Below are 12,357 nucleotides of genomic sequence, written 5' to 3' on the forward strand. Positions count from 1 at the left end.
TCTATCTATCTATCTATATCAAAATATACGTATATCAAAATATCCTAATGAATGGACAATGGAAGTTAAGGCTATTTCTATTCTATTGAGGATCCTTACACCTTTAATACCTTTGTGCATATCTCTGGAGTTTAATCCCACTCTATATGTTGGATGCTACTGTGACTCTCGTTTAACTTGAAGTAGGCATGTTATTGGGTTGTGTTCCTTCTATTGACTGTTGACATAAGGCATATGGAGGAGAGGCGTCATCACTGTGGTGCCTTGTTTTCAGCTCACTGTCAGGTCTCGTTGGCCAGCAACCAGAAAGAAGGTGATGAAAGGGGCTCACTGTGTTCCCAGTCCCATCACTAATTTGATGATCCCACAATCAACAGCATCAATCATTTCGGGTTAGTGCATCATTCATTTATCAACTGTATTGAACGTCTATATGTGTGCTCATAGATGAAAGGATTGTTACATAATGTCCTGTGCAATGGTGACAAGGGACCAGCCAGAAGCTTCTTTGGCTTGTTGCTGACACCTGGGAGGAATGCTCTCTACTGCCCTCTACTGGTTGACTGCAGCTCATCTCTAGTCTGCAGAAAACTGCTGCTGCACTGCTCTGTGGGCTGAAACTTACAAGCATGATTCAGTTCTGACCACACCCCAGTTGGTGATGACATACAAAGAGTCTGCCTGTGACAGCTGATGAAATAAACCTGCTGTGACATCACTGAATGGGGTGTGGCCAGAGGCTCAGCGCACTGAATGTAGGAGCCACATTTAGTGGAGCAGCAGAAGCAATTTTTTTGTGTCATTTTTGATACATTGTCTGCTTAAAAATGTTCTGTTGATTTTTTTTTTCATTCTTGTTTTGGTCTTTAAGCTTCAGCCGCAGCTCTGGATCAAAGAGATACTGCATCATACTGTAAGATCTATTCACATCCATGATTTATGATCACAAAAGATAATATGGGCTTTGTCCTGACTCAAAGAGAGCTTTCAGAATCATTTTGTCCATTACTTTAATAACTGTGTGATAAGTGGATGGCAGTCTTCTATTACTTAAGCCCTGTGAAACAAAAATAGCCTAAGGCTTCTGCTCATGATAAATAGAGCCACTCAGACTACCTTGTCTAAAATACATTGCAGGTTTGATTCATCGTTCTGCGTGCTGAGGGTGTGTTAGTGCTCAGACACGATCAGATTTTACTAAATCTTTCCAGTTCTATCTTAAGGTGGAATAAAGCGTAACAACTGCTTTTCTTCCCACGGGATAATAAAAAAGGCTTAATTTTAATTCTTATGAGGCTTAGCTTGTGTGGCAGTGACAAGAAACCTCACTACCTTTTCTTGGAAGACAATGAATCATTTGAAACTGCATACTTGTCATAATTCTCACTCGGTGGCATAGAGACTCTCTATTTGTTCTCAGCTTCTGTATAACAAAAAAGTAACTTACAGTATCTTCATCAGCCTCCACTGGATTTTTCCAAATCTCAAAATGGCAGATCCAGTTCTCTTCTGAGGTCACACTTACCTTCAGGTTGATGAAGAAGAAGTAAAATGAGGTGGCTGGGATTACGTGTATCTCTTTTTTTTTATATATATATGCGTGTCTTCTCTTTTTGAAATAGGTCATATTATGGTTAAGTGTTTCATGGGATTGAAAAGACATTTTATTGTTAGCCTCCTTTACTCTTAAACAATGGTGTCTAGACTTGGCAAGCAAGGGGTTGTCACTATGTAATGCACTAACTTTTAATGTGCTGGGAGGGAATGTTGATATGAAGCTGCAGTAGTCTCTTAACCCAGATACCAAACCAGTTCCCTTCACCTTGTAATCATAATGTGCAGCTATAAAGACAAAAGAAAGTTTTACAGATAGTTTACCATGCACTGGAAAAATGTTGGGTGCATATTTTCAATGTACACAAATGTATGTGTGGGTGAATCCATCACTGTCAAGCTCAGGCATGCTTCATGTACAACAACAGCCTACTTGCTCTAGTCTACACTTGTATGTGTAGGCGCTTTTTCTTGTGATGTGGAGTTCTTGTAAATGTAACATATCAAGTGCAGCTGGAGTAACAATTAAGTAAATCCCTGAACATCTGTGTATAAACACTAAAGTATCAAAGGAGATACAGTAAGTTTGTGTTCCAGTAATGTGCTGGTGGGGAGCAGGAAGTGGTTTTAGGAACATTTTCCCGCTTTTTCCAAACCAAGAGCTGAAAAAAATGCATCTTCGCCACCCATAACACTGTCATTACTGCTGTCACTATATATTACCCAATGCAATGACTCCTCAGCAGCCTCTAAAACTGTAAATACCTACATTAATTATTAATGAGCATCCTGGTCATTCATTAATTGAATTTGGTCATTTCTGCGTTTGTGCGCATGCATGTGTGCGTGTGTGTGCCTGCCTTCCGCCCTGCCTGTATAATAAAGTTTATCCTGCCTGGAAATGCACTGTTGAAACTTTATCGACATTGATTTTGTTTTTCAGTTGCCTATAGTCATTTTTATTTCTTCAAATATTTCAGTTTAATATTGCAAACAACTTCACAACATACAAAATGAATAATATTAACCCAGAAACATGTCAATGAATAAATTTTATATATATATATATATATAATATTTTTTTTATATATATCTTGTCCTCTGGTGGGGATAAAAAAATAAACAGCAAAGCTTTGACAACAGCACCTTGACATAGTATGTAATTCCAACATTACCTTGAGAAGTTTAGAACAGTAAACAGATAAATTACTTGAGAGGAAAATTGTTTTCTGCTGAATATGTAAACGGAATGTTTTTTGGTCAGCATCATATCCTTTTTTGTAAGTGGAGAATTTCTCAATTCACAATTGAAGCAGCATGCAAGCTTTTGAAGATGGAACTGTCCTCTCTCATTCCTTGCCTGTTTTTTTCCTTCATTTTCTAATTCTTGGCAACGTAAACAAATCACAATGTCTTGAGGAATGTGATATAGTAATTTAAACTGGGCGCAAATGACTGATCAGATTTTTTTTAATTGTTTACAAGGTCATGAATATGTTCAATAAATAGACTGTAGTATCACTTTTACTGTATAAACTTCATCTTTTTTTACATGCAGTCCATAAAATTTTCATTTGACGGAATAATTTACCCTGTTATGTATATATACAAATAGATATTTTCTCTTTATTCTCTTTTTTAAACTCTTCAATAAAATCTATACATTTTATACACTATCTCCCTCTTTTAATGGTCAATGTGCATACACATGAAGTGTCTATCCTTATAAACCGCCAGCCAATCTTCTTTTTGCTATCCATGGTAAGCGCTCGCACGTAGGACTGGGTTGTCCTGCATTGGGAATTATAATGCCGCTTGTCTATTCCTCTGCAGCCCTCCTTTGTGTACCCCATGGGGTTGCATTTGGTCTCATAAAAGTATTGCTTCAGTTGGCCATTGGGGACAGGGACCTTTTCCATGACGGTAACTGTCTGCCCAGACATGTCTATTGCCGTCTTTTTATCCACAGCTGTCACCCACTGGCTAATACTGTCACACACGCTGAGCTCTCCACGCCGTGAGGGATCGGAGTGTCGCCGCACCCTCATGGACATATTAGCGGCATCCAGATAGTTTTTGTATTCCTCCAGAAGAAAGAGCAACGGCGGCTCCAAAGGCACTTGGTTGCTGATCATCACCCGCGAGTCGTACAGGTCGACATCCTTGGTCTCTGTGGTGACCACAGAGGATGGGCCCCCACCTCCCTGGCTCTTATCAGCCCCCTGTCCCAGCTGTGCCGCCTCTCCCTCCACTTCCAGCAGCTCCTCTATCACCTGCTCAAACGTGTCTGTGAGTGAGGGCAGTTCCCCGCGCTGGCCTGGCCCACCACCACTCTGTGGAGTCCCATGGCCTCGCGCAGCCGTCGCAGCGGCGCCCAAGTAGCCTTCCGTCCGATGGCCCCGCATGCCCGGGGCGTCTCTCAGGGGCGCAGCTCTCATGCAACTGAAGTATGAAATAACCATAGTAAGGAACAGGATGGTCATCACTCTTCTAACCTGGTGGAACTGGAGGGGGAGAGAAAGAGAGAAAACAAGAGGGAAGGAGGGGGGAGAGAGAGAGCAAGACGGTTAGTCAAAGAGCATTTTCAATGAAGTTAGCTTATTCTTGATCCATAATGCACAATGTAAGCCTTTCCTCTTATTTACACCCTCCACTCTTTCTTTGCACACTAAAAAGGGAGTCAGTAGCTTTGGAATAATCACAAAATGTATTTTTATTAAACTGATATTGGCGCTGTGTCATCAGTGTTTTCAAATTGTTTGCAAACTGTAATCATTCTGTTCCTATGTGAGGTCTGGCTTAGATTTTTATTTGTTGGCAGCCATACACAAAAGCTGCGCTGAGCATCAGAGAGATCGCTTATTACAAAAGATAATATTACCCAAATAGATGTCACTACATTCTTACAGGCTTGCTATTATTTATGAGCTTTTTTTTAACTAGTGTGTTAAACTGTACAGTTTATTTGAGTGTGTAAGGATGTGTAGTTTTATGATGGCCAAACCTGCCATTCATCCCTCGCTGCCTGAATCACTGTGCTGTCTTATCAAGTGTTGAAAGCTTTTACCTTTCCCATATATAATCCACCCTATTACTTTATAAAGGACATAGTGGATTTTCATATTCTTAAACTTCATGTTTATTAGTGCAAGTAGTTACCTGCATTGTTTGATTTTGTAATGTATTAATAATAAAACTGACAGGTGGATGCATTTTGGGCTCCAGCCATGTGTGGGTCAGAATTTGGAAAGGCATGTGTTGACATAAGGATATGCTTTTGTTTGTTTTGCTTGTGCAAAGAGCTCATATATTATCTTTTGACTATGACATTAGCCTACAAACAAGAACACCATTATCAACACTCAGGGAAACTCCAACATGGACGGCACTTTGTGTGTGTCAGCTCTGACTCACGCCGGTGCTGCAGTATTAATATTATTATTATTTAAACTGGTCTGTGCTGTAAGACAGGTTTGATACTAAACCGTATAGTCATGAACGGGAATCCGGAGTTTGTTGAGGGACACTGTTTGTTGTTGGCAGGTGGATGGCGAGAGCACTGCAGGATGAACTAACAGGATGTCATGAGGAAACTGAATGACAGAAAGATGTGTCATCCTCCCTGCACCGTAAAGTACCAATCTCGAGGCTCCCGAGAGCAACTCACAAGATAAGCAAAGCACTGCCAGGGGAGGAAGAAAAGAACCACAAGGAGCCAGGTGTAGCAGAAATACTGTACATAAGCATCCTTGAGCACATATGCATCCCTTACCTTTGAGAAGCTCTAAGATTCACAGCAAATCAATGAATTGGTGGACATCCAACAGCCCGGAATATAAAAGCAACCATAATGAAAAGAAAATCTAGATCTTGCTTTCCACAGGGGCTCATTTAAAAATAGCCTGGCCGCGGCTTTGACTGCACTCTGCATGTCCCAACTTGATAAAGGAAAACACGCTGAGCAAACACACTCCTGCCTCCACTCAGAACGGACACGAGGACCTTTACAGTAGGGAGGAGCGAAACCCCACCTTAAAAGCATTTGTTTCATTCTTAATTGGTATCTGGGGCCGTGGCTGCAATTAACCAACACCGCGGTGACTGCCATAGAGATATCTCGTCTAAAAATAGACGTGCTGGGAGTCTCACAGTCTCTATTCAGAATATCACATCCTTCTTCTTAATGAGCCGCTCATTCCCCGAGCTCAGTGACGTGCTCCTCCAGAGTGTGTGAGTGTGTGTGTTAGAGGGAGGGCATGGGGAGGGGCTGGCTTGTATCTGTTTGCAGGGAGATGGGGGTATTTTTCCTCTCACCAATTAAAACAACAATGAGGACAAAGCCAAGAATAAGGAGCTAATTATCAATTTTTCATTAAATATTGCTAACAAAAGCCTGCTTAACATGCAAAAACAAGCGTATTAACCCTTCAATATTGTTAAGGTTTTGGTTCCAATAACAATCATTTTCTGTGAGGCTTCCCGGCACAAAAAATGATGTAGGTTTTTACGGGATTGAGGCCAGTCACGAGCTTTATGTGTAGGATGCATTTAGGCTGATATTATTATCAGCGTTGCGCTCAAATGGTTCCACTTCCACATAAAGGAAATGAAGGCAGAGGGCTGATTACTGTTAGGCATCAAACTTCATGCTGGAAATGGTGCAGACGAAGAGTGCTGCATCTTCCGTAACAGACCACAGGGGTAATATTGCAGTAGCAGGGGGTGGAGAGAGTGCCAGCGTCATTTCGCAGCATAACAACCACAGATGACGTCTCTTCCAGGTCTCCATAGGGGAGAGAATGGAGGGGAGGAGGTTGCTGGGGGTAATGCCACTCAACAGTGTGCAATTGCGTGCCATTCCCCTGGGTATCCTCACACCGGGAACAACAAATGATTTTATTTCTATCTCTGTGATTTCCTGTTTCCATCAGGACAATCAATATGGCTTATGCTCTCAATCAACATCCTGTTAAAATGCGATAAAGCCAATGAATCATTTAATTGCTGTGGGACTGGCGGAGAATCTCTGGCTTATATCTACCAGAGGCTAAATGTGACAACTGATTGGTTTGCTCTTGTTTTATACATCCAGTGAAGGAACATTTTATGTGCACTGCTGGATTTCGCAGTTAATAAAAAAGCGGCTAGCGAGTTAACACAACGAGCATGAATAATAAAGCAAGGGAGGAACCACATATGGAGGAATGTTAGAAAGAAAATGTACTCTTTTGAAGCCTCTGGACCTGCTTTAAGACAGTTGATTTGGTTGGGGAAAATATCGAACACAAAGAGGTGGAGGAGCACATTTCTTCTATCTAGATTGTTATAAATATAATGAAATCCAGGCACATCCCACCAGTCAAGCTGTCCAAGGATGACAGTTCTTTTGACTATAACACGTAAATCACTAATCACAGAGAGGAGGAAGATAAAGCCTGCAATAACCGCTGCTCAAACACGCCTTTGTGCATGACAACACACCAGAACAATAGGAGCAGGTGAGTGTGTGGACTCTGTCTACTGTTTGGCTTTGACGTCTCTAGATGACCACCTGTTCATCTGCTTTGAGAGCACGGCTGTATGGTAGGGATATGTAACTTACCCTCGCATTTATTCTTTGTGCCAGGTGGGGATTAAAGTGATAAATGCCTCCTTTGACAGATGCTGAAAAGTTTCTCTACAGCATGAAAGGACTAGCACGGCTAGTATTATTAGACATTCAGTAATGTTCCCCAGCCTCCCTGCACATGTCAGCACACTTTATGGCTTCATCTTCCCAAACAGCGTGCATGATATCTTAGGAACCGTTAGAAGGGAAAATAAACATCAAACAAGAGAGATGAAAGAGGAAAATGTGCCCACTACATTTGAATAGAAATGTATGACCTATAGCAACATTTGTTCTCTCCCGCTACCACTGCTCCCTTGTGGGCATCCGCCTTTGTTCAATTCCTCGAGAACCGTGTCGGTTGGAGCTATTTACCTTGCAACATGTTTTGTCATGTTCAACATGTATAGCACACAATGCCAAAAGGAAGAAGAAAAAAAAACAACACGCAGCATATGATATCAAAATTTCTACCAGAGGACCCCCTTGTGTTCAATGCAGCACTTAAAAAAGGCAATTAGAGTTGTCTGCAGTAATGGCTGACACATGTGGAAGCTTGCTTCCTTGAGATCTGTTTTCAATCTGACACAGTTTCAGAGCACGTTTAGTAATAGATGAGCATCACTAAGGGATTAAACCCGGCCTCCAGGCCAACCCCGGCCACTGCCACAGAGAGCCCGGCATTCAAATAGCTGCTGAGTGATTTGTGCTATCCAAATGAGTCGTTATTTCCCACCCACGCTGTGTGCAACCCTGGACAATTGAGAAAATACAGCAGCATCATATACAGCATGGTAAAATTCTAACTGGCTCTCATTTGAGGCCACACGCTTGTCCTTAAATGTGCAAAACTTTAGTTTATTAGCGTTAAAGTACTCTGAAATTTGGTTTCCAATTATAATCTTAACATTAAAAGACCATAGTTCATTTTGACCTATGAATCAGCATCTGTGAAACCTAACTACTAAAATAACACCAACAGACCTACAGCTCCAAATTAACAGCAATACAGTTCTTAACTTTGGCCACTAGATGGCGTGTGAGACCGTGGAATAGTAAGAACTCCTTCTCTTTCTCCCTTCCACCCATCTCTTTCCCTCCCTCCTGTGAAACACGATAGATAGATAGATAGACATTTCCTTTCCCAGGATGCCCAAGCAGTTTTGGTTGTGCGTAATTGTAAGGCAATCAAGTTCACTTATATGGTATTTGGTCACAACTCTGACCAGAAATGTGGCCCTAATTTTCATTTTTTGATAAGTGCATCATAAATTTGATCATGAAACCATGATCTAAGCAGCCCTTGTGTACTGCTATGATCCTCAGATAAGCTCTTGGACAAGATATTTTCACACGAAGCTGTCACAAATGAGCTGAGGTTTTCCACCACTCCATAAATGGGACTTAATTTTAAATCCGCGTTCATTCGGGCCAGCAATTTGAAGTTATTCAGTATGTGCACACAACACCAAGAAGTAGACCCAACAGTGTAGGTGGCCGACGTAGCTGGCCGTTAGGTCTCGGGTTTCCTATAAAGTCTTAATGAGTTCATCAAAGTTTTTCCCCCTCCAAAACAACAATACAGAAACTGTCTGGGGTTTTTTTTTGTGTTTGTTCACAGTGCAGGAGGTTGGATGAGCAAATATAGACTGCACACTCCGAACAAAGAGTTTACTGAGCTATTTATAAGCATAAAGTTGCAGTTTAAATGTTCAAACGTGGCTGATACAGAGAGGCACGCTGGATGGTTTCCACTTTACTTACGAGAAATACTAAGAATAAGTTACATTGTTTTAGGGCTGCTCTGATAATGAAACGACAGTCCTCTTTTTCTTTTTTTCCCCCCCTTCTTTTCTCGAGATTACATCTGCTGAGCCCGTGCTCTCCACTGGAAACCCAATCAACATAATAACTCCGTTTTTTATTAATGAACGGGAGGATAAGGTTACACATATCCCCTCTCGGGCTGCGGCGCTGTCTGTTCGCAGGATAACCGGACTTGATCGAGCTACTTTTAGACCCCCCCCCCTCCCCTCACCTCCCTCACCTCACCTCCCTTCCCTTCCCTTCCCTTCCTACACCCCCCCCACCCCAACACCACACACACACACACACACACACACCTTTCTTTTTTTCTCAAGCAGCATCAAAAAAAAAAAAAGAAAAAAAAAGAAGAAGAAGAATAAAAAAAAAAGGCCAAAGTGCTTAAAACAACTTATCGAGAAGCAAACAGACACATACCTTTTACTGCCCAGTCGTAAAACAGACCATTCAACAGGACAGTAGTGTCATCTGGGATGTTTTGGACAACTCCCTGAGTAATTTTACTTAAGCGGTATTTTTCCCTCTGTGTGCTCTCCCGACAAGCTTCAGGATATCTCTTCAGCTTTGGAGCAAATAGATTAAATTATTGATGGTGGAAATTGCATGGATGAGGTAATGCACTCCCATGGCTGCACGGCTCCTTTGGAGATCGTCTGAAAGTGAAGTTGTCGCATGGTGAAACGCCGCAGCAGCAGCAGCAGCAGCAGCAGCAGCAGCAGCACGGACAGACCTCTGGAGCTGAAATGAGGAGCCTCTTTGCAACTACAGTAACTTTACTACACAATGACGCTGCAACATGTGACCTGCCGCTGGCAGGCTGGTCGCCGCAAAACTCCTGTTTAAGCAACCCCGAGGCGGAACTATTAATGCGCTCTCAGTGTGCATTATCTGCTTTTTGTTTGTCCGCATACCGTGCAGCCTGCATCCACACCATAATGTCTGGCAATATACGGTTTAAGGCGCAAGCGAAGCCTCTCCTCTTCCGTATTTTGGCTCACTGAGGCCAAAGAGGTAGAGGCGTATTATCATTTTTTTTTTTTTTTTAAGGTTTTGCGTAACAGCGCGTCTCCACCAAGTCGTGATACACTGCGTGCCATTTAGAGATGGCCTATTTGTGTAAAATTAGATATTCAGAGAATTAAAAATAAGCATTTCCTGTACTGGTCTGCGGATAGCGAGGAGGCTAGGTGGTTTATATCAAAAGAAGCTTTAAGACTGCTGGTATTTGAGTCTAATGTATATATTTTCATCCACTGTAGGCAGGATGAGTCTTCTCAAATCTATTTTCTACATCCTTGATATAGCCCAAGAAGATTCTCACAATCTCCTCCTGTAATGCTCTGTATGATGTGTGATTTTGAGTCATTTCTATTATACACAAACCCCTGGATATGAGCTCAAAGGAGGCTTGTCATTCTGCTGTGTGTTAAAACATTTGGATGGCAACAGGCACTGGAGGCTAACAAAGATGTGAACTTATTGAAAACAATTCTGCTTCTCCTTGCTTTTAAAGTGAGCCATCTCCACAACAGATGGATGACTCCCCTGCAAGTGCTCTGCAGTGTAGTAACCAGCTTTCACAGGTTATTATTACCAAATGTCAGCTAAACAAACATGTTTAAATTACATGCACAGAGCTTACTCGGAGAATGAGACCACTTTGCTTCTTGATACTCTGTGTCGCCTCATCGGGAACAAACCGGGAACAATTCATACCCTTTATAATGCAGAATTCAAATAAAAATGTCAGTGGAGCCACAACCTTTCAATGGGTGATGAACGTTTGGAAACTCCACCTCTGATGAATACAAGAGTGAGCATAATGGGGAAATAGCAGCTCATTATCCTTGTGACTTGGCCCTGGTCCAGTGCAAAGATTTATTGTGATGTGTTTGCTATATTGCCATCATGATTCTTCCCTGCACGAGCTTATGAGCTGGAGAGCTCTCGTTTGGCATGTAGCAGTATGGGAGTGGATGCTCACACCTGCTTAATGAGTCACTCCCACCTCCAACACACCCGGGGACATGCCAAGATAGATATAGCCCTCCCCGAAGGCTCACAGGAGGTGAGGGCAAACTCTGGATGACAAAGAGTTGCATCAGCAATCACTGAGCGACATGACTCCAAAGAGGATAAAAAAATGCACACTGCACAAGGGGGCTGTTCCAAACAAGTAATTCATAAATAAATCACTTGGCATCTCATTAGAAGAGCAAAAACAACAACATGGTCTCTCTCATTTCTGCAAATACAACACAACTGAAAAGTGGCATATCAAGAGAAGGCTTTTGGCTTGCGTGTGTCTGAAGCTTTAAGAACTGAATTTCTGAATGAAAATAAATTCTAATAACTGGGAGCAAAAAGGAGCTGTGAGCAGTATTAGGATCTATCTGACTGATCCGACCGAGGGTCACACAGAAGCCTCGGCCTGTTTTAAGGCAACCAGGAGTCTTTCTGAAAACTGCTAAAACCCTATTTCAACGGAACTGAGGTGTAAGATTTCTTTAGGTTTAAGATTTCTCAATGCGGCGCCAGTCACAATGACTTCAAACTATCTGAGGTGTTGGGATGAGACCTTTTATCTTTGCATGTTATGTGACAAACCTCTACAGGTTATAATCACCCCATTTATGGCTAAACACATGGGATTTGCAGTAACAGTTGGGTCTCCTCACATCTTCCCTGCTCACAACCTTCTGCCTGTTTGTGCGGCAGAAAGAAGAAACAACCAACAGGCGCTGACAACACGACACACTTGTATAACCTTTCAAGGCTTCTCTTGCCAAATGCAGCACGATGCTGACAGGTCCGCACTGCCGAAAGCTTCACTTAACAAGTAGAATTATGCCTCCTTGTGCGAGAGAGGAACCGCGTAACACGGACGAAATGACATTTTGTGAAATGTCATTTTCACTGGGGATAAAGGAAGGCGATGAGGGTATTTTGATCAAAGTGAAATTGCATTCCTCCTTCGAGAAGGAAACATGTCAACTGAGAAAACATTTTTTGTAAGAGGTTGGATGACGTCAAACGAGACGAGGGCGGGCTGGAGAACAGTTGAGAAAACTCCAGACTGGTAAACAGGTGAACAGGCCTTTTATAATCAGTTGCTGGAGTGAGGAGTTAATGTCATCCCTCCTGTGATGACAATAACCTTTATTGTAATCGTCAGGCAGACACAGAAGAAAAGTCTTGTAAGCTCCACATATGCTCCTCCTTCCACATCCTCATACAAGCTGGTACATTATTTCTATAGTGGCATAGACTGCAAATCACTCCATAGCCTATTAAGCCTCTCTCTGTCTCTGTCTGTCTGTCTCTTTCCTTGGCTTATGCCTCCCCTCTCCTCCCCCTCCCTCTTCCTCTCC

At 42.2% G+C, this 12,357-nt stretch overlaps 1 protein-coding gene across 1 annotated transcript; it reads right to left on the reverse strand.

The window, feature by feature from the left end:
* Positions 1-2,660: 2,660 nt before the first annotated feature.
* On the reverse strand, positions 2,661-4,052 carry bdnf (brain-derived neurotrophic factor). The gene has a single exon (XM_035652172.1). The coding sequence runs from the start codon at positions 4,035-4,037 to the stop codon at positions 3,228-3,230; it is 810 nt and encodes a 269-aa protein (XP_035508065.1). The 5' UTR covers positions 4,038-4,052; the 3' UTR covers positions 2,661-3,227.
* Between the last annotated feature and the right edge of the window lie 8,305 nt (positions 4,053-12,357).

The sequence above is a fragment of the Morone saxatilis genome, unplaced genomic scaffold (genome assembly GCF_004916995.1).
Source record: "Morone saxatilis isolate NCDOM2014 unplaced genomic scaffold, NCSU_SB_2.0 Contig11, whole genome shotgun sequence".
NCBI lineage: Eukaryota > Metazoa > Chordata > Actinopteri > Moronidae > Morone > Morone saxatilis.